Here is an 18,494-nt window from a genome sequence, read left to right on the forward strand (position 1 = left end):
CATATCCAGCCAAACTAAGCTTCACAACTGAAGGAAAAATAAAATCCTTTATGAACAAGCAAGAACTCAGAGATTTTATTACCACCAGACCTGCTTTACAAGAGCTTCTGAAAGAAGCATTACACACAGAAAGAAACAACCAGTATTAGCCTTTCTAAAAATACACCAAAAAGTAAAGAGCACCAACATAAAGAAGAATTTACACCAACAAATGGATAAAACAGCCAGTTAACATCAAATGGCAGTAACCCTAAATTTAAATTGACTGAATTCCCAATCAAAAGACACAGCCAAAACCCAACGGCATGTTACATCCAGACCTGTTTCACATGCAAGGGTACACAAAGACTCAAAACAAAGGGATGGAGAAAGATTTACCAACCAAATGGAGAGCAAAAATAAATAATAAATAAAAAGCAGGAGTTGCAATTCTTGTATCGGATAAAATAGATTTTAAAGCAACAAAGATATAGTGGTAAAAGGATCAATGCAACAACAAGAGCTAACGATCCTAACACCCAGATAGGAGACTTAGATTCAATGAGACAGAAAATTAATAAGGATATCAAGGACTCGAACTCAGATCCAGAACAAGTAAACTTAATAAATATTTATAGAGCTCTCCACTTCAAATACACAAAATATACATTCTTGTCAATACCACATCACACCTACCCATTAGTTTAAATGAAACATTGATTGGCCATTATTAATACCCAACTTTTTTCAAAATAAAGCAATATTTCCATTTACTCTCCCTCTTTCTCTTCCTCTTTCTTCCTCTCCTTTACTTATTATTACTTTTTTTCTTTCCTTCTCTCAAAAAAAAAAAAAGAAATCAACTTGTAAACCTCTAGATCCAGGTCAGCAATGTCTCTTTCATTGCTTGATATCCTTTCTTCCCTTCCCTCCCTCCCTCCCTCCCTCCCCGCTTCCTCCCTTCCTTCCTTCCTTCATCCCTTCCTTCCTCCCTACCTTCCTTATTCCCTTCCTTCCTGCCTTCCCCCCCCCCAAAAAAGGATAGATACTGTATATTACTATAATACTATTAATACTCTTGTTTTTTTATATTTCTGTTAATGACTAGCAAGGCTTGGCAAATAGGAGTTCAATAACTACTTCTTGTGTAAGTGATTGACAAATAACTTTTTAGACAGCAGCTTTCTTCAAACATGTCAGAGCTTCTATATTTACTTGCAATTGTCAGGTACAGCACATCTTACTGCTTGCAATTGCCAGCACCACAGCTACATCACTGTTTATACTATTCTAAACCTAAAAAATCTTTCCTGCTCCTCAAAGCTACCATATCTGCTGATCTAATCACAACGATAGCTATATTTGAAATCTGCAAACTGTTTAACTGACATCTTTCATTAACAACTGCATTTGTCACATTAACTCAGATGAAAAATAAAGACGTATAAAGAATAAATTAGAAATATATAGACATGAGAACACCTAAACTCTAACTAGTGAACTCATATAATGTTCAATGCATGTTTTGGATCCTAGAATCTGAAATAACTTCTCAAAATTCAATAATGTTAATTTTTATTATTAAATCAAGACTTTAAGCTGGAAGACAGGGACAACATCTCTTTGTTCTCCAGGGGTTGGCAGTGTTAAGTGTACAGCCTGAATTCAGAATCATTGGATAAGTGAAGAAAAATAATTTACCAATATCATAAAATTGTTTTTCTGTTCCATATTATTGCTTTCTACATATTTTCTTGCATCAAACCACTCAAGAATTTTATGTAATTCTCCACAGGAAGAAAAAGTGGCACAGAAAGTTGAGGGCAAACAATTTCTGTCAAAACCTAGACACTCAAGATAGTATTTAGTTTGGCAACCAAACTATCTCCCAGAAGCAAATTACAAAAATCTCATTTCTGAGATTATAAAAGTGACACAGTACATTACAATGCTGGTTTTTAAAACAGTGAATTAAACTGACAATTTATAGTTTGTATTTTTATAGAATGTCTTTATATTTGTTACACAAATACAAAATTTGTTATTTAAATAGTAACTGCTGACATGGACATAAGTTACTATGACAATGGTGTTCTGTAAACAAGAGATGAATAGTCTTTGTCAAGAATAATTGTGTGCATTTTTGTTATTTGATTTCCTATCTGCATTTTCAATTTTTAACATTGGTTATAAAAAATAATTAGTAATATGCAAGAATTTCTTGGTTCTTCAAGCACTGCTATTCTCTGGAAAGTATATTCATATTAGAATTTTTGAAACTGTACTTAAGATGACAGGCTATGATATTTTTTCCCTCTAAGATTAATAATCACACGATTCAGAAAGTTAAATCACTATTAAGTGAATATTAAGTTCTCTTACCTTTCGTCAATATTTGTCATAAGGTAAATTAAATATCAGCCCCCTTATCTCTTGATCTTTCATATCCTCTTCTGTACACCAAAATCTACAATACCTGTATTGCTTTTAAAATATATCTATCAAACTTTGATACTTTTCCCTTCAAGGGGTGCAGCTTAATTTCTTCCCCCACTCCTTAGTGACTTGCTTCTAATAATAAACAAAATTAAGTGGAAGTGAAGGAATGTGACTTTGAGACTACATCACAGGGGGCACGTTTCTCTCTCTCAGATTCCTTACTTTGAGTAAAGTTAGCTGTCAGATTGTAGAGAGGCTCATGTGGAAAGGCTTCCTACCAACAGTCATGTGAGTGAGCCATTTTGGAAGCAGATCCTCCAACCAGTCAAGCCTTCGATGACTGCAGTCCTTGCCCATATCCTGACTTCAACATGAGAGACCCTGAGTCAGGACCACCCAGCTAAGTCACTCCAGAACTCCTGATCCACAGAAACGCAGATAAAATTTGTTGTTTTAAGTCCTATGTTCTAGGGTAGGTCTGGAATAATATGATAGATAAGGCAAAAGACTGCAATTTACCATGGTGTACAAAAGACAAAACTAAGGTTTTCCATTAAACTGAGTATTTCCTTCCCTACTGTCTCAAGTAGAGTACTACAGGTCATCTAATGACAGAGGTTTTTTCTTTACCTTTTTCGTCCCTTTAGAAGTCAAAGGATTTTTAAATGCTTTTTGTGTAGGAATAACACAAATAGAGACTGAACTATAAATTTCATGTTTCTTAAGTAAAATTTTCTAAAAAGCTCTCTTTCCCCTTCAAATATCCCTCTTTCCTCTACCTTATGTCTCATTTTCTAAGGCAGCCAGAGTGGCCATTTGCCAAAATGTCCACAAGTCTTTCCCTTCTCAAATATCCTGACAAAACAAAATCTTAAACAAAACAAATAGTCTAAAGAAAACACATTTTCAAACCACCCACCAAACAGAAGGAGGAAAGGACTGTGGGTGGCTTGTAGTGGTTTCCTTCTGTTACTGGTTCAAAGCATTTCTATTAACTTACTAATTCATTATAGAATTTAGGCCGATTGACTGGGAATGTGATTTCTAGAAATAGATTAGTTTTGCTGAAGACCAATAATATTAAAGCATAAAAACAGTATAAGAAAAGAATCATACCATCACCTTAACCATTTCTCTATAAAGCCTTCTAGTTCTCATCCATGTGGGTGCATACTTTTATAAAATTGCAACCAACTGATCGGAGCTAGATGGCTCATGCCTGTAATCCCAGAACTTTGGAAGGCTGAGGCTGGGGGATTGCCTGAGGTCAGGAGTTTGAGACCAGCTTGGCAACATAGTAAAATCCCTTCTCTACTAAAAATACAAAAAATTAACTGGGCATGGTGGTGGGCACCTGTAATCTCAGCTACTAGGAAGGCTGAGGCAGGAGAATTGCTTGAATCTGGGAGGCGCACGTTGCGGTGAGCCAAGATCATGCCATTACACTCCAGCCTGGACAATAAGAAGGAAACTTAAAAAAAAAATTGCAACCAACCAACGTGGATTTTTTTCATTGTGGAAGAAGCTTGACTATAATCATATATTCATAGTTATTTAGGTTTCACCTGTATTCGCTAAAGGTGAATTATAACAAGTGTAGATCAACACGTAGGTCAATGGAACATATTTTAATTTCCATTGCTTGGAACATATACATATTACGAATAGATCAACACATAGGCCGATGGAACATATTTTACTTTCCATTGCTTGAATGGCCAGTATTTTTTCTAAATAGGCCTAATTTTTTACACTAAGGATACAGCCAACTCTCCAATATTCAATAAATCTAATTTATCCATTCTTTTAGAATATATTTTTACTTTTCTTTAATCCCTTATGTGTTTAGTGCTCATTAGCACTCCGGCTAGAGATATATAAAAGGAAAAGAGAAAGCAGAAATACAAGACAGTTAATTTTTATTAAACGGTTACTGTCAAAGAAAATTGAGTTGATGAGCTATTCAAAGCATAAAGATGTGGCTATAACATAAACCTTTCCCCTATTAGTAAAGATAATTAAGAGAACTCACTGAAGTTAGAGTTATTCCTTTCTCAGAGCTTTACTCCTTACTCGGAGATTTTTCTCTTACTGTCTGCCCACAAATATAGTTACAGTTGAAGCAATATTATTAATTCTTGACACACAGGCTATCTCTGAAATGATTTCTGTTACTTAAACTTAATTTCATTCCAGGTATCCAGATATATATTTCACAGATAAAATACTTATCTTACAGAATTTAAACAAACATAATTATTAAAAGATTTCTGTTGAAGGTCTAATTTGGATACTTACTGACTGACAATAAACTTTTGTAAATGACAGATTATTCAAATTTAAAATAAACAAAACTATTAATGTATCTTAGAGCTTTCCACATCATCCCTGTTGTTCTAACCAAGGTTTTATTTTAAAAACTACCTTCTACATACTTTAAACTGGAGATATTCTATTACTTTCAAATTAATGTTATAAATGGAATAGGAATTTGGATTATTAAAATTATGGTAAATAATGGCATTTGGAAGACACTGAAACAGGAAGATTATACATATTGTTTACTTAAGCACTAAATTTATGTCAGCATTTATAGTAATTCAACAATTTTATAATGGAATCATTGTTTCTCAATTTCCCCTTTTGCAAAATAAACCTAATTTATTTCAATGCCATGGTTTCTTGTATTTATCAGCATTTTTAGATAAATGAAAATTTGAATGGGGGTGAAGAAAACTGAATGACTTCAAGAATGGTTTCAAATAAAAATATATGTACTAAGGGGCACCAGGAGAACTTATTAGTCTAAAATTTTTATTTACAGAAAAAGCTCTCAAAATTGGATTTCTCAAATTTGATGTTAAATAATAAGATAGTCTTTGTTATACAATCAGTAACTAAATAACCCTGACAAAGCTAAAATTTCCTACTTTATTTAGAAGGAAAGAAATAACTATAGCACTCTTGACTTAATTGGTCTTGTTGATATTAAGAAACCTTATTTGCCAGCTATTTTATTTAAAATATGTATCATCTCACCAAAAGCCAACACATCTCATTAAAAATATCCTTTTCAAACTTACAAAATTTCAATGACTTGTGAAAACAAGAGAACAATATATGTGAAAACGGAGAACAATATAAGATACATATATATACTATCAAGTTTATAAGGTTTACTATTTTGCATACTTGCTTAACTCTCTTCTATTAAAAAAAAAAAGTTACAGATATAACTGAAGCCCCCATTAGTACTTTCTCAGATAGCCCAGTCTCTTTTCTCGCCAGTTCTAGAAGTGATCGTTTTTCTAAAGAAGATGTGTAACCTTCCTGTCCAGGTTTATATACCTTTATTACATATTTGTGTTTTCACAAACATTAATGTTATGTTTTAAAAACTACACAAAGTATTCTAATTAGCCAGGCTGCACCTGTAGAATTACTTGAACCTGGGAGGTGGAGGTTGCAGTGAGCCGAGATTGCACCACTGCACGCCAGCCTGGGCAACAGAATGAGACTTTGTCTCCAAAAAAACAAAAACAGAACAAACAACAACAACAACGAGCGACATAAAGTATTTCCATTTTATCATTCTGTAATTTCCATCTTTACTCCACATTGCTACTGAAATTTAGGCAAATTTATATTTAGTATATTTTAATTTTTCTAAAGAGTTTCTAAAGATGGACTATTCTGTTATTGGCGGATACTTAGGTTGTTTCTAACCCATGTAGCATGAATGTCCTTGTATATGTCTCTTTGCAGATATGTAGTATTTCTTTCTATATTACTTCAAGAGAGTTTTGCTTAAGCTAGTTGAATAGATATTTCTTTGTCTAAACTAAGCACAATTAAAGAAAAAACTAGAAAGCTATTTTCTAATTGGTGTCTTACTATTTACCCAATTTTAATCTTCCATTTCATTGTATATTTACACACACACACGTATATATGCATGCATTTTTTGTTTTTGAGACAGGATCTCACTCTGTTGCCCAACCTGGAATACAGTGTCATGATCAAGGCTCACTGCAGCAGCATTGACCTCCTAGGGCCAAGCAATCCTCCCACCTAAGCCTCCTGAGTAGCTGGGACTTATAGGCATGTGCCATCCTGCCTAGCAAATTGTTTTATTTCTTGTAGAGACAGTGGTCCCCTGTGTTTTCCAGGCTGGCCTCAAACTTTTGAGCTCAAGTGATCCTCCCTCCTTGGCTTCCCAAAGTGTTTGAATTACAGGAATGAATCACTGGGCCCAGTCCTATTTGTTAATTATTTTCTTTGTTGAAATGCTTGTGATATAGAAAAAAGGTCAATAGAAAATATAAAACCTTAGCCTTTATTTTTACTTGGAAATAGTTCTTCTATTTAGAAACATTTAAGTCACATATTTGTATACATGGAATTTCTATTCAGAATTCCAGTGGTAGCTCACTTCAGAAAAATAAATGAGGAAGCTATGTTACGCATCAGCATTTGGATGCTGCTTTCTGCAGAAGCAATGTCTACCTTTGGTAGTTTTTCTCTTGCTATTCCTGAAATCACTTTATCATGTGGCTGATCAAGAGTCAAATTATTCTTCCTTGTTTCATAGTCTTCAAGCAGAGGAATACAGCCATAACTCTTATCTGTAAGACAAAAACCTTGTGGACATTAGTAGAAAAGCCTTATTTTTGGTACTACCTGAAAAAAAGCAAAAATAACACAAACTCAAAACCATAAAGATAATACATTTTTTTTTTTTTTGAGACAGAGTCTCACTCTGTCACCAGGCTGGAGTGCAGTGGTGTGATCTCAGCTCACTGCAACCTCCGCCTCCCGTGTTCAAGCAATTCTCCTGCCTCAGCTTCCCGAGTAGCTGGGACTACAGGCATGTGTCACCACCCCCAGCTAATTTTTGTATTTATTAAAGACAAGGTTTCATCATGTTGGCCAGGATGGTCTCGATCTCTTGACCTTGTCATCTGCCCGCCTCAGCCCCCCAAAGTGCTGAGATTACAGATGTGAGCCACTGCGCCCAGCAACGGAATAGATTTTAAGGTAGGAATTTTAGAATAGTTACTTTGACAAGTTGTCCATTTATATTTTTTCTTTCCCACTAAACACACAAAACCCCTACTCTCCGAAAGCCAGTAGTATGTAAAATATACAAAATTTAGAAAACTAGAAATATGCTCTCTGCATCTGTCAGCAACAATTCAACTTTTTTATGTCATATTTTCAGGTACGCATTTCTTATTTAAGATAATTATTTGTATTATGACTCCATGCTTGTTATAGAAAAATTAGAAAATGCAGACATGCCAAAAAGAATAAAAAGTAAATGCTACCCAAATTTTTATCAGCTGTGAATTATTCCTGTTAACATTTTGATTTATATATTGTATCAGATTTCTTCTTTTCCTAAACATATAAATTCACACAAGAACATTTTTCTGCATAAATGAAAATAACACTTATTTATGTATCCTGCTTTGTTCATTTTGCTATATATTGTGAATATATTCTTACAAGTTAATACCTATTATCATCACTTTTCTTGGCTACATAGCTATTCATATAGATCACTGTAACTTAACTATTGAAAATTTGTTTCTAGCTTTCCATGATTAAAAATTATACTGTGATACACATCCCTGTCTATATAGTTTCGAGCCTTTAACAAATCTTTTCTTATGATATAGTCTTAGGACTTGAGTTTTTGGTTCAAGAGGCACAGATGTTTGCAAAAGCTTTTGCTATTTACTGGCAAATTGCTTTTTAGGAAGTTTTATAAACTTAGAGTTCTACCATATAGTATAGTATATGTGAAAGTCTACTTCCCCATATCCTGCAAGTGTTCATTTAAATAAACATAACATACAATGGTACCACAGTTATACTATCATAACTACTGAGAAACAAGGAAGGAATAAAATAGAAAAACTCAGCTTACATCTTCCTTTTCTCCAAGAGGTTCTAGAAATATATAAAAAATTAACATGAACATACCTTGACTGGAATTCACAAGAAGTAACTGTGATTTTAGCTTGTCAATAATAGTTTGTTGAAGTGACAGCTGTTCCTGTTGTTCACGTATTCTCTGCTCATAGTTCTCAGTCTGCTGACATAAAAACCAGTTAGCCTGATATTGACTGACAGAAATGAACATATATTTACCATCCATTAATGATAGAAATAGATATGAGTTGCCCACACTGTCATTTCGTAGGTATTGTGGATTTATTTATGAGATACAAACTAGCTTCAGGAATGTACTTGTAATTGTTATAAACATCACTGATTTAAGACTTAAAGCACTATGAAAGTTTTAAAAATCATCTTATTTAAAGACATTTCAGTCAAGGATTCAATCTATGATTTCCTGATCCTTCAGTAAAGATCAAAACCGTAATTTAGCATTTATTCCTTAATGAAACAAAAGCATGAATGATACAACAGATGCTATATTAAAGTGATTCTTTAAAAAAACACACTAACTTAAAAAAATTGGATTTTATGTATTTCAAATAAACACACTTCTGAATTTATTTTTATACTAAGGAAGTAGCTATAACCACGACACTATGAAAACCAAAGGGGCAAATACAAATTGTAAAATTATACTGATAGAAACTTCTCTGCTAAGTTTTCAGAAATTAAGAGAACACTGGCTGGGCATGGTGGCTCACGCCTATAATCCCAGCACTTTGGGAGGCCGAGGCAGGCAGATCACCTTAGGTCAGGAATTCGAGACCAGACTGGCCAACATGGTGAAACTCCATCTCCACTAAAAATACCAAAAATTAGCTGGGCATAGTGGCAGGAGTCTGCAATCCCAGCTACACAGGAGACTGAGACAGGAGAATTGCTTGAACCTGGGAGGCGGAAGTTGCAGTGAGCTGAGATCGTTCTATTACACTCTAGCCTGGGCAACAAGAGCAAAACTCCATCTCAAAAAAAAAAAAAAAAAAGAAAAGAAAAGAAATTAAGAGAACACCATGGTTGACCCCTTTGGTGTCTATTTTAAACACTATAGTTTCCCTAATATTGTTAATCCATTCATTTTGCTGTTTTATTGCAAAGGCTGTGAGAATAAAGCAATGACAAAAGACACAAGTTTGTACTGAGGAATACAGATGCTGCAAACCTTCAAGCAAATTTGAAACTGTTGTATCACAATTACCAAATTAGTACAGTCTTAAAAACATATCACCAAACAATAACAGAGAACTTTTTTTAAAAATACCAGTTTCTATCCCTTGAGGGATAAATAAACAATCACTAAGCTGTAAATTCCTTGAAATATAAAATGGAGTCCTAATAATCTCAGAATGACATTCAGTAGATACTAGACATTTGACTTTAAACTGATTCTTAAAGTTCAAAATTAGTGAAGCTCTATTATTTTCAGGGACCAATAAACTTAATTTTTTTTTTTTTTTTTTTTTTTTTTTGAGATGGAGTCTCACTCTGTAGACCAGGCTGGAGTGCAGTGGTGTGATCTTGGCTCACTGCAACCTCTGCCTTCCAGGTCCTGGTTCAAGCAATTCTCCTACCTCAGCCTCCCAACTAGCTGGGATTACAGGCATGAGCCACCATGCCCAGCTAATTTTTGAATTTTTTAGTAGAGACAGGGTTTCACCATGCTGGCCAGTCTGGTCTTGAACTCCTGACCTCGTGATCCACCCGCCTCAGCCTCTCAAAGTGCTGGGATTATAGGCATGAGCCACTGCACCCAGCCAACTTAAAAATTTTAATAAATTACATAGCTGTTCATAGATTAGCAAATATAAATTAGCTTAAGAAATTAAAGCAAAATACATTTTCCCAAATAAAAGGTGAACTTTTATCAGTAATACACTTCAAATATGAATAATTGGCAAAGCTGATAAGCAATCCATGTAGTGCACTGTCTTTGCACATTGCCTAAAGGCCGTCTTACACAATTTGACATTCCACACAGAATTCATATGGATTAAGTGACTTATACAAAGGAGGTGTTCAGTACATGCCCACTGAAAAATTCAAAAAGGTAGTACAGATTCTAAGTAAATTTTATTATTATGAACAGAAGAATGAATCATGTTTGTCTATCTGAAGCATATGCCCAATGAATATATCTCAGAATTGATCACTGATACCCAAGTCTAGTCTAGGGCCTGGCTTCCCAGGATAAGTCATCTTATTCCTGTATAAATTCACACCCAACCCCAAAGAGTGTGGTAAGCTGACTGAATGAAGGATCCAAAAATCTACAGCAAATTCTAAATACCTTAGATTTACTTGGACTATACAGTGCCACCAGGGCTGAAGAATCAGCAAACAAGTTACAGTCATCCATATATATCTCTGTATTAATTAAAACTGTTAATTAAACTCAGTTTAATTAATAAAACTGTTAAACTCAAACTGTTAATTAAACTCAAAGTTCTTCACAAACATCAGTCAATAAGTACCTATTTTTTCACTTTGTTTTGATAGGTATATACATTTTACTGTCCAGAGATCAAGTAACCAGTACAAAAAACATAGCAAGTTAGAGATAGGCCCAGAATAAATGTCTATGTTATTCAAGTCTCTATGTCATTTTTTCCCACCTTAATGAAGAAATGAATATATTTTCTTTTGAAACCAACTCAGAAAGCTTCTGCCAGTTCATTTTTATCTTCTACTCTCTGGCTTAAAAAACATACTTTAGGATCTCTGCATATAAGATTTTATAATAAATAAATAATACTGAAAATATATTCAATAGCTAGGAAAAATTAAAGGTCAATATCTATTTCATGGTGAAGCTTTAACTACTTCTTCAGCTACTTAATAAAGTATTAAAAAGGTAAACAGCAATGGTTCTATTTTCCCTGCTATGGGAAATAGAATAGCAAGAGTCTGTTTTCCTCCTATACTTTTCACATACTTATGTTATAGCAGTTATAATATTCTAGTCTAACTGTCTAATGTCTGATTTCCATCTAGACTGAACTCCTCAAGGGTGGAGATTATTTCCTCCGGGTATCTCCAGAGTATTACAGAGTGCCTGGCCCATATTCTCATATTGGGATGCTCAGTAAATATTAGTTGAATAAACAAGCTAATTAAGTTGTTAAAGAAATATCAGAATTGAGCATCCCATGCTGCTGTTCTGCCTATGAAGTAGCCATATTCTTTTATTCCTTAATTTTCTTAATAAACTTGCTTTCACTTAAAACAAATGTATCAGAGGAACAGATATGCTTTCAGAAGTGATCTGAAGGAATGGAGAAATGACTTTGCTTTTATTTCTCTAAGGGAAACAAGAAAAATAGAAAGAAGGTCAGCAGGTAAATAAGACGAAGGGAAATTAAGTTTGAGAAAATAGATATAAAAGATAGGCGATGTTTGAAGATTTTTTTTTAAATAATGGAAGCTTACACTGTTAGAAAAAAGGTAGTAATTTGAGAAAAATGCATATTCAGAAAAGAGTATAAAGATTTTGATCACAGATTATGAGAGGGAACATCCAAAAGGAAATATTCTTTCAAATTGGGAAATAACCAGTAGAATTTGGTTTATTTGCCATTTGGAAACTAAATGAAACTAATCTCTTTTTCATTTTATAAAATGCGTTTTGTTCACTGAACATATCTGCTTAAGCTTAAAACCTGAAAAGTCCTTTTACAAGGTCAGATTATTGTTGCACAGTCATAGTATTTTTTTAAAAATATAATTACAAAGCAAGTACATTCCAGCACTATCAAAGACCCTACAAAATAGAAAACTCACTAACAACCACATTGAAAATGTACAACAGCAATGTCTTGTCAACACTTCTGTACAGAGCACAGACATGACAGCTAAAACAGACAGAAGAGAAGATGCTTTTGACAGCCAGTGTGTGTGAATGATTCTCTGAGTCAGATGGCAGCAACAAGTTACCAGCTAGGAGATCTGCATGACAACTAACCATCCATCTGTATCAAACACCATCTGGCCAAGATGACTCTGGCTTCTGTGTATTTGACACTCCTTCCAATTTCAAAGACTAGCAAAACAAGTGGTCTACCAGCATCTAAAGAGGTAAACAGGTACTTACATACTTTGCTATAAGGTACTTTGTTTTTTATTTTATTTATTATTATGTTATTTATAAAGAGACAGGGTCTTGCTATGTTGCCCAGGCTGGTCTCAAACTCCTGGGCTCAAGTGATCCTCCTATCTTAGCCTCCCAAAGTGCTGGGATTACAGGCATGAGCCACCACGCCTACTCCATAAGGTTAACTTTGTATTCTTAGTGTTCAAAAGTAAAACTTAAAAGACTGGTGATCAGATATAGCACACATCCTCAATTTATTAAAAATGGTTGCCCATATTCTTGACTATGATAAACAAAATAAAAAGTTTATTTTAAAAATTGCCCTTTTATCCAGACAAAATTTCAATATTTCCTCTTCAAAACTAAGGCAGCATATTTCCTATAATTTTGTATATTTAGCTGTTTAAATTTTCATGAGTATCATAAATATTAAAATAGAGTTTCATAAACTGAATTTTTTTCCGATTGCTGGCATTGAACATTTTTTTTTTTTGTATTTTCCAAGGCACTTATTTCTTACATAGGGGAAAGAAAAGTTTAAGTGCCCTTAGGTCATCTACAATATTCTAAGTTAAGTCAAACATTTCTGCTCATCCTCAATAACTAACCTCAATATTCTAAAAAATATGACTGCTTTCCTCCAATGATATATTAAGGAATTTAATAATTGTGGAATGGATTGAAAAAAAAATGAAACAGTCCCAATTTAAAAAGCTTTCAAACTGTTCCAAGGTTAACAAACAGAACGATAGATTTACTGAGGGATTTGCTTGGATACCACAAATGTTCTCAATAGGAAGCTCCACAGTTCATGAAGGAAGATAATTAAATATTAATTATCCTAATACATAGTACTTTAGACAGAAACTAATTAATTTAGACACAATCTAATTAAAATGCATCTCGAAATTTTGGTAAGGTAAGAATCAACTTCAATTTTGAGTTTTCTTTAAGAGTATTAGATCAAACAGGATCAGCAACTTAGAGATGCTGGCTTACACAGGTCTTTCTTCAACCATTTTCTGCCTATTAGGTTAAAAGCCCTGTATGTTCCCATCCTCCAGTACCAAGACTTATCTAGAAGATCTCCAATTTGACAGAGTAGATTTCCAATCTAATTATCTACTTTTAGGTGACAGTGCTGCCACCAATTTCTCAGCATGCCAAATGGTAAACAATGACAAACTTTTTTTATTTTACAATCCTGTGCTTTGGTCCTGATTAATTTATTTGCCTCTTCGAGCCTTTACCTTCTTCCTCTTTAAATGAAAATTATACTTACCTGAAGGATTGAAAAAGACAGAATATATAAAGTATTTGTCTCACAATATGCTCTTTGCAAAAGTTAGTTCCTGTCTTTTAACAATGAGCAAGGCATCTACATATCTAAAGCTGTGAGAGTGAGGTCAATGCAGAGTCGCCATCTGGGCAATTCCTAGAGGAGCTGTCCAGTCAAGGCCATCCCAAGACCCCAGACCAGTAGAGCCACCAGTGTGCAACTCCAGGCTGGGACAACTAAAGACTTGCAACTCCAACACACAAGAAATGCAGTCAGCAATGTCATGGGGTAGGGTTGCCTGGAGCCTTGGGGGCCCAACTTCTACCCCAATGTGTCTAGAAAGTGAGAAATGGAGCTAAAGACTATACTCAAGCTTCAAGATTTAATGTTTGCCCTGCTGGGTTTTTTTCTTGTTTATTTGAGGTGTTTGGATTTGGCTAGAAGCTATTAACCCTTTGTTCTTTCCTGTTGCTCCATTTTGTACTGAGAATGTCTATCCTATGTCTGTCTTACTATTGTCTTTTAGAAGCATATAACTGTGTAATTTCATAGGCTTACAGCTGGAGAGAAATTTGTCTTTGGATGAACTGTACTTTGAGTCTCATCTCCATACTTGTTTAGGTGAAACTTTAGATTTTAAAGTTGATGCTAGAACAAGCTAAGTCTTTTGGGGGCTTTTGGGATGAAATAAATATATATCACGTACATGTGTCTCAAATATTTTGTATGGGTGCAGGATATAAATCTGGGGGAGCCAGGGGTGAAATGCTATGATTTAAATGTTGACATTCAATATCAACATTCACATTGAAACTTAATTCCCACTGTGATAGTATTAAGAAGTAGAGCCTTTTAGGAGGTGATTAAGTTATATGGGCTGCTCTCACATGAATAAGATGAAGGCCTTTATAAAAGAGGCTTCACACAGAGTTCTGTCCTTCTTGCCCTCCATCCCTTTAGTCATATGAGGACACAGTGTTCATCTCCACTAGCTGATGCAGCAATGAGGTGCCATATTGGAATCAAAGACTTGGCCCTCTTCAGACACCAAGCCTGCTGAAGCCTTGATCTTGGACTTCTCAGCCTCTTAAACTGTGAGAAATAAAGTTCTATTATTTACATATTACCTGGCATAACATATTTTGTTATAGAGTATGAATGGCCCAAGACACAGAGCATATAGTACATATGTTTATGAACAAAAGCTCTGGTTATCACTGAAGCCAGCTCTCTCAATCTTTTTTCTAGTTCATTGTAACCTAAAACTCAGATGTTACTTTATGAGAAATCAGTATGGTATCTCCATTGAATCAAAAACATTCTGTCAAGCAAACAAAACAAAACAAAAAAAACAAACCCTGATTGTTAAAAGTTTATGAAGAGACAAAATGGACGAAATGATTAAAGATTAATGGCTATTAAAAGTTATACAAATCACACATTTATTGAAAAATGCCAATAACAAAATGACCACTATCACCAACACAACAAAAATAATATACAAGCTTGTAGAGATATGTACAAAGTAAAAAGCGGCAGTCTTATCTCTTACTTTGCCTTCCATTATTCCTCAAGGGTACCTACTATTGACATTTTGGTATACACCCTTTCAGAACTCCTATATACATGTGTGTATATGTACCATACTTTTTTACAAATGAGAACTATTCTGCAACCAAATTTTTGAACTCAGCAACACATTATCATCATGTGATAATTTCATTAAATACTTACTATGTACCCAAATCAGTTTTATTTTCTTCATCTCATTTAATCCTTAATCCAACCTTCCCAGGAAACTATTTCCCACATTTTACAGATAAGAAAACTGAGTCTTAAAGAGGTACAAAATAATCTGCCTAGGTTCAGTGCAACCTCCGCCTTTCCAGGTTTAAGTGATTCTCTTGCCTCAGCATCCTGAGTAGCTGGGATCAAAGGTGCCCACCCCACCCCCGACCCCTAATCACATCTGGCTAATTTTTTTATTTTTAGTAGAGATAGGATTTCACCATGTTGGCCAGGCTGGTCTGAAACTCCTGACCTCAAGTAATCCACCTGCCTCAGCCTACCAAAGTGCTGGGATTACAGGTGTGAGCAACTGCATCTGGCCCCAAGTATCAATTTTAATCTTAACTATTAAGATTTCTGGGAGTGGTGGCTCACGCCTATAATCCCAGCACTTTGGGAGGCCGAGGTGGGTAGATCACAAGGTCAAGAGATCGAGCCCATCCTGGTCAACATTGTGAAACCCCGTCTCTACTAAAAATACAGAAATTAGCAGGGCATGGTGGCACGCACCTGTAGTCCCAGCTACTCGGGAGGCTGAGGCAGGAGAATTGCTTGAACCCAGGAGGCGGAGGTTGTGGTGAGCCAAGATCACGCCATTGCACTCCAGCCTGGGTAACAAGAGCAAAACTCCATCTCAAGAAAAAAAAAAAAAGATTTCCAAGTAGATAGCAGAGCTAAGATTTGAATCCAGGCTTGCCTGAATACAAAGCCCAAGCCCCTAACTAACCACTATGCCATATCATATAAGTACATCTAGTTCACCTGAGGCCCGCTCTTGCTATGTACTCTCTTTCTAGGTAATCTCATCCACGCCAGTGGCTCAAATTTTTTTGTCTAGTTCAGATCTCTCTTCTAAGCTATAGATCTATGTGGCCAACTGTTATTGGGGAAGCACTTCAAATATTCAACACAAATGCCTTCCCCCAATTACCACTCCTTCTCATCTCTCCTCTCCATCCCCTGAAAGTCTGGTTCTTTGCTAGTATTCCTGTTCTTGGCGTATGGTGTTCTTATCTATATAGAAAGCTGTAACCATCTTTGACATCTATTTGTTGTATAGCCAATCCATTACCAAGTATCAATTTTATTGTATTTATTTTTATTTATCTTTTTAAGGTGGAGTCTTACTCTTTCAGAGCTCTGTCTTGCTTGCTGGAGTGCAGCCGCTTGATCTAGGCTCACTGCAACCTCCACTTCCTGGGTTCAAGCGATTCTCCTGCCTTAGCCACCTGAATAGCTGGGATTATAGGCACCCACCATCATGCCTGGCTTATTTTTGTATTTTTAGTAGAGACAGGGTTTCACCATGTTGGCCAGGCTGGTCTTGAACTCCTGATCTTAAGTAATCTGCCTGCCTAAGCCTCCCAAAGTGCTGGGATTACAGGTGTGAGCCACTGCACCTGGCCCCAACTATCAATTTTAATCTTAACTATCAATATTTCTTAAATCTACTACCACAACCTTAATGGACTGCTGCAATAGCCTAACTATTCTCTAGCAGCCATTGTGTTCTTTGCAAAATGCACATGTAATCATATTACTCTATACTTTTTTCCTACTCCTCGCCATTGTCCCTCAAAAAACCTTAAATGGCTTCTTATGCTCCTAGAATAAAGAGCCAAAAGTCTTTAATATGGTCTCCAAGTCCCTACTAAGAGCCCTTGACTCTTCTCATTGCACTATTTCCCTTATACATTGAGTTCTTTTAGGCCAATGGATCTTTATGATCCATGTACTTGTACTTAAAAGTACAAGTACAGGCCTTGTACTTAAAAAGCCCTCCACACCTGCCCTTTCAAAAATCATTACATAATGGTAATCTTCTCTGACCTCCTAAATGAGGTCAAATCTCCAACAGACATTCTAAATAGCAAATAACCTTTCTTCTTGATACTTTGATCAGAGTTTCAAGCTATATTTGTGAGAGTGTTTGATTAGTCTCTGCTTTACTAGACTGTGCCACCATTCCATGAAGCAGGAAGCAAGCATGTCTGTTTGCTTATCACTGTAGATTTAGTAGTTTGTGTAGTTCTGGACACATAGTAGGTGCTTAATATATTTTTGAATGAATATCATTAATTCTTTATTAACCGATATTCTTGAACGTATATCCTACATACCTGTCTAAAAGTTTTAACATGACATATTTCTAGAAGTAAAACCTTGGAAGAAAGGTTACAAATATTTTACATTCTGATATGTGGAAAATAAATCTATTGCCAAAGTACTGACAATGTAAAATAAAGAAATAAAGCTTTGATCAGAAACTACCGGGAGCACTTTTATTCTAATATCAGTAGCTTCATTAGGGAAAAAAAAATACAGAATGAACTGCTTTCCCCCATCAACACTTTGCATAGAGTATATATGTTGTTGGGGGAAAAAAGAAAGGAAAAAAAAAGATAGTGGTAAACAGTAATGAGGCCATTTACATCTTATGTGAAAATGAAGGATTTTTTAAATGTAGTACCTACAATAAAGGTATTTCATGCCTTTTACAATCCTTTAAATTATGTTTTACAAGCTTTTAGAGGTAACATAAGCCATAGACTTAAGGTTTACATTTCAGTGGATCAAGACTAGCTCTTGAATAAAGTAATCTGACAACAAAACAGTCCGTATTGCTTTACATTTATTGTCAGATAAATGTTAGAGAAGATCTGTAATTTATGATAAAAAGACAAGTCATAGTCAAACTTACTATTATTTTAGGCCTTCTCTTCAGCCTTACTGGCTAGTCAATAAGACTCTGCTTAGCAAATTGGATAGTTTTAAATATTATGTATCCTTCACATTTCTTCTCAGTACAAAGAAAAAGCAATTAATATCATAGCACCTGAACCATTTTAGAATTAAGGATATTGCTTCCTTTCCATGTAAGACTTTGTCAATTTTTCTCTTTTAATCAAGAGGGGGCAAGAAGAGAAAAATTTCATTTCAAATTTCTTTTCTCAACAA

General features: G+C 34.9%; 1 protein-coding gene across 5 annotated transcripts in view; it reads right to left on the reverse strand.

Annotated features, from left to right (window-relative positions):
• Window positions 1-18,494, reverse strand: part of TANK (TRAF family member associated NFKB activator) — a 109,338-nt gene that overhangs the window by 28,120 nt on the left and 62,724 nt on the right. For 2 of the 5 annotated variants that reach the window (XM_008998812.4, XM_002749396.6), the window contains exons 3-4: window positions 8,407-8,515; window positions 6,925-7,043 (exon numbers count right to left, since the gene is read on the reverse strand). In XM_008998812.4, coding sequence (XP_008997060.3) covers window positions 6,925-7,043; window positions 8,407-8,515 — 228 coding nt within the window. Of the gene's footprint in view, window positions 1-6,924; window positions 7,059-8,406; window positions 8,519-18,494 lie in introns of all 5 variants that reach the window. The other 3 variants (XM_008998806.5, XM_008998807.5, XM_008998810.5) reach the window with 3 other exon arrangements.

This window comes from Callithrix jacchus, chromosome 6 (genome assembly GCF_049354715.1).
Source record: "Callithrix jacchus isolate 240 chromosome 6, calJac240_pri, whole genome shotgun sequence".
NCBI lineage: Eukaryota > Metazoa > Chordata > Mammalia > Primates > Cebidae > Callithrix > Callithrix jacchus.